At 46.2% G+C, this 4,042-nt stretch overlaps 1 protein-coding gene across 2 annotated transcripts in view; it reads right to left on the bottom strand.

The window, feature by feature from the left end:
* Positions 1 to 4,042, bottom strand: part of TRPM4 (transient receptor potential cation channel, subfamily M, member 4) — a 42,946-nt gene that overhangs the window by 7,251 nt on the left and 31,653 nt on the right. The window contains exons 18-20 of one of the 2 annotated variants that reach the window (XM_008569323.1): positions 2,071 to 2,203; positions 1,734 to 1,908; positions 1,272 to 1,449 (exon numbers count right to left, since the gene is read on the bottom strand). In XM_008569323.1, the coding sequence (XP_008567545.1) occupies positions 1,272 to 1,449; positions 1,734 to 1,908; positions 2,071 to 2,203 (486 nt within the window). Of the gene's footprint in view, positions 1 to 1,271; positions 1,494 to 1,733; positions 1,909 to 2,070; positions 2,204 to 4,042 lie in introns of those variants that run through there. The other variant, XM_008569322.1, reaches the window with a different exon arrangement.

The raw sequence follows: 4,042 nt of genomic DNA, 5'->3' as shown, positions 1-4,042 counted from the left end.
GGAGAAGGAATGTTTGCTAAGATCGAGCTTTTGTTGGTGGATCACTTAAATTGCTTTATGGAATGTTGCTTTGCTTGTTTTACTGAATGTTAACGGCCTATATTGTTAAACTATAACCTCACCTATGTTCTTTTCCTGTAACTTCCTGGGGTCTGGAGAATAAATGCGGGAAGAGAACCCCAATTCGTGGTTAATTTCCCAAAAGGAAGAAATGCCTCTCTCTTGAGGGTTCTGGGAGATTAACCACTTTGGGGCTTCTCACTGCTCAGAAGAGATGGGCTTTGAGTAATCTTTTGTGGCTCCATCACCCAGGGGAAGAGGGGTGACAAATCTGTGGGAGGCAAAGCAACACAAGTCTTAAGATCTTAAGATCCCTTACTGGTCATCTTTTAAATAAATAAATAAAAAGGAAAATGACAAGTGCTGACAAGGATGTGGAGAAATGAGAACCTTCATACACTGCTGTTAAAGATGTAAAATGGTGCAGCTGGTATAGAAAATAGTTTGGCAGTTCCTCAAAAAGCTACACAGAATTACCATGACCTAGCAATTCCACTTCTAGGTATACACCCAAAAGAAATAAAAGTAGAGACTCAAACAGGTACTTCCATGCCAATATTTGTCACAGCATTATTCACAATAGACAAAAGGAGGAAACAATCCAAGTTCCCATCAACAGATGAGTGGATAAACAACATGTGGTCAATCCACACAAGGTCGTAGTACTCATCCATAAAAAGGAATGAAGTTCTGATACATGCTATAACATGGATGAACCTTTAAAACATTATACTTAGTTAAATAAGCCCGACACAAAAGGACAAATACTGTACAATTCCACTTATATGAAACGGGAGACTAGGCAAATCCACAGACAGAAAGTAGATTAGAGGTTACCAAGGGCTAGGGGAAGGGGAAATGGAGTTATCAATAGGTACACACTTTCTGTTCCAGGTGATGAAAATGTTTTGGAAATAGTGGTGAGGGTTGCAGAGCGCCGTGAATGTACATGTCAATGAATTGTACACTTAAATCTTGTAAAAATGGCAACATTTTATGTATATTTTACCACGATAAAAAATAAGTTCAGCCTGGTCTCAGGGAGAGGAGCAGAGCCCACAGCACAGGGCAGGAGCAGGGCCTGGCTGGGTCTGGGGACAAGTCAGCATTAGGCATGAGTCAGAGTTCAGGGACAAAGACAGAATTGACGAGACTGGGTTCAAGAGTCGTCACGCTGGGTGAGATAAGAGCAGAGAGCAATGAGGACTCACCTGAACATGGCGATCAGCAAATTGAGCAGCAGGATGTTGGCCACGAGCAGGAAGATGATGAGGAGCAGCACCACCAGCCAGTTGGCATATGCGGAGACGCAGGAGCCTGCCTGGGCCCGGGGTGGACGCGCCCAGAAGCCCTGCTCCGAGGAGCAGTTGACACGCTCCATGAGGGTCACTGTGAAGGGAGACACTCAGAGATGGGGCCGGAGGGACAGAGACCTAAGGAAGACAGAAATCCAGACAGAAAGAGAAGGTGGGGTGGGCAGAGACCCAGAGCCAGAGGGGGCCAGAAACCCAGACGGGGGGCATGACACCCCATGGAGATGATGGGGCAGGAGAGGTGGGAGGTCGCTCAGAGACCCAGAGAAAAAGAGACACTTTCTTAGAGAGAGGGGCCTAGAGACGCAGAGAGGCCGGGCAGAGACAGGGAGAGTGTCAGGCCCTCTCATCCCGTCTTACCGTCCATGTCCTCCTGGGGTATCTGCCCGAAGATCTGCAGGTAGGGCCGATAGAAGACGCGGCGCAGGATGCCCTGGAGGTCCCGGTCCCGGGGCCTCAGAAGCCCCTCCGTGGCCACCCCGTAGGCAACCAGCCACACGCCAAGGAAGAATAGGAAGAAGAAGACGTCCTTCATCTGCAGGGCGAGGAAGATGCGGCCAAACCTGGCTCCGCCCTGCCCACTCCGGCCCCGCCTCTGCCCCAAAGCCACGCCCTCACACCCGAGCCCCGCCCTGGCCCCGCCCCTCTCCCCACGCCCCGCCCCTCCGGCCCCTCCTGCCTCCACAGCGACCCTCACCATCTTGTTCACGATGACGATCTTGGGCCCCAGCTGTTTGTTGACCGTGAAGATGTGCAGCAGCCGTAGCGTGAAGACCATGAAGTCGAGGCAGAGGACGGCGCGGCCGAGGTCATACAGGCCCGGGGTCAGCCTAGGGCGTGCGGAGACGCGGCGGGGGTCACACACGGTTCACCGGGTGCCAAGGCAAAGCAGGCTTCAGATGAAGCCGGGGCCTTCACAGGGCAGGGCCGGACCCTCGGGTTCACCCAGGGTTTGCTCGAGTTTACTCAGTGCCCAACTGGGCCGCGCCCACCAAACGACGACTGAACGGCGGCCTTAGCAAAAAGCTGGGCGCTCCCCGTAAGAATCAAGTTGTACAAACTGCCGGAATATGTCCTACTTATAAAAGGCAAAATACGTAGTTCCCGCAAACCCATAAGAAAAGACAAGCAACCTGGCAGGAAACTGAATAAGGATAACATACAATTCACAAAGGAAGCTCAAATGGCCAACAAACGTCAGCAACTCCTGTGGAGAAATAAAAATTATATCCCTGTTTTGCATCATCATGTATTTAAACTTTGGATGGATTAAAAACCTAGTGTAAAAGGAAGAACATTAAAATCTTTAGAAGAAAATACAGAAGAATTTCTTCATGAGCTTGGGATAGAATAGGATGTCATATAAAAAAGATTCTATATACAAGACATAAAATCACAATAAGATCAATGAATTGACTACTTTGAAATATAAAATTTCTGAGCATGAAAAGATAACGTACGGCCAGTCACCAAAAAAAAAGTTAACATATATATGATTGTAGTGGATTGAATTATGTCCCCCCAAAACTCAGTGAAGCTTGAATTGTATCCTCCACGTTTTATGTATTAGAAATTTAGCCCCCACTGTGACTGTTAAGATGGTGGGAAATCCTATTATGGTGATTGAAAGGTGGAGCCTTGAAGAGGTGATTGGCTTGTAGGTTCGCACAGTAGTGAATGGGTTAACAATGGTGGTCAGGGCCGTGGTTCTGAGGGCTTTAAAAGAAGAGGAGAGTCTGTCTTGCTCTCTCTCCTCTCTCTGCTTCCACCATCTTGCAATGTGAGACCCTGAGTCACTGTCGCCACCACCAGATGGACTTTGGACTTCCCAGCCTCAGAAACTGTAAGCAGTAAATGTTGTCTTTTTTATAAATCACCCAGTTTCAGGTGTTTTGTTATAAGCAACATAAATGGACTAATACAACGATAGGCCGAGCAAGGCAAAACATCATGTCTTTGGTATCCCTGCCTAAATTTCATCATGAGGGAACATCAGACAAACCCTAATAGAGGGACATTCTCTAAAGTAGTCAGCATGGAATGTTCAAAAGTGCTAGGGTCATAAAAGACAAAGAAAGTTGAAGAACGGTCCCAGAGAAGATCAGAAGACATGACAACTAAAAGCTAAATGAGGTCCCAGATTGGCTCCTCAACCAGGAAAAGGACATCAGTGGGACAACTGGTGAGATTTGAATAATATTTCTGGGTTTTGATCATGTAAGATGTTAACATTTGGAAGATCTGGATGAAAGGCACAGGGGAATTCTTTGTACTCTTTTTGCAACGTTTTTGTAAGTCTCATTATTTCAAAATAAAAATTAAAGAATAAAAGAATGTTTAAGATAACATACAAAAGTGAAAAGACAGGGTTCGATCCCTATACCAGCCAACCACAAAAAAAGTGGGGGGAAGACAAGCTACAGACGGTGAGAAGATGTTTAGAACAACTAAACTACCAAGGATTAGGATCCAGAGTATAAGGAGAGCACCTAGAAGAAATCGATGAACCCCAATAAAAAAATTGGGAGGCAAAAAATATGAAAAGACAATTAACACAAGTACATGTAGCCATTAAGCTTATGAAAAGATGCCCAACCTACTTAGTTGTCAGGGATGCAAAAATTAAAACAAGGAGAGGTCATTTTTACCCATCAGATTGGCAAAAAAAA

The sequence above is a fragment of the Galeopterus variegatus genome, unplaced genomic scaffold, assembly GCF_000696425.1.
Source record: "Galeopterus variegatus unplaced genomic scaffold, G_variegatus-3.0.2 Scaffold486, whole genome shotgun sequence".
Taxonomy (NCBI): domain Eukaryota; kingdom Metazoa; phylum Chordata; class Mammalia; order Dermoptera; family Cynocephalidae; genus Galeopterus; species Galeopterus variegatus.
The sequence above is the reverse complement of the archived record's forward strand: the minus strand, read 5'-3'. Positions and strand labels throughout refer to the sequence as shown.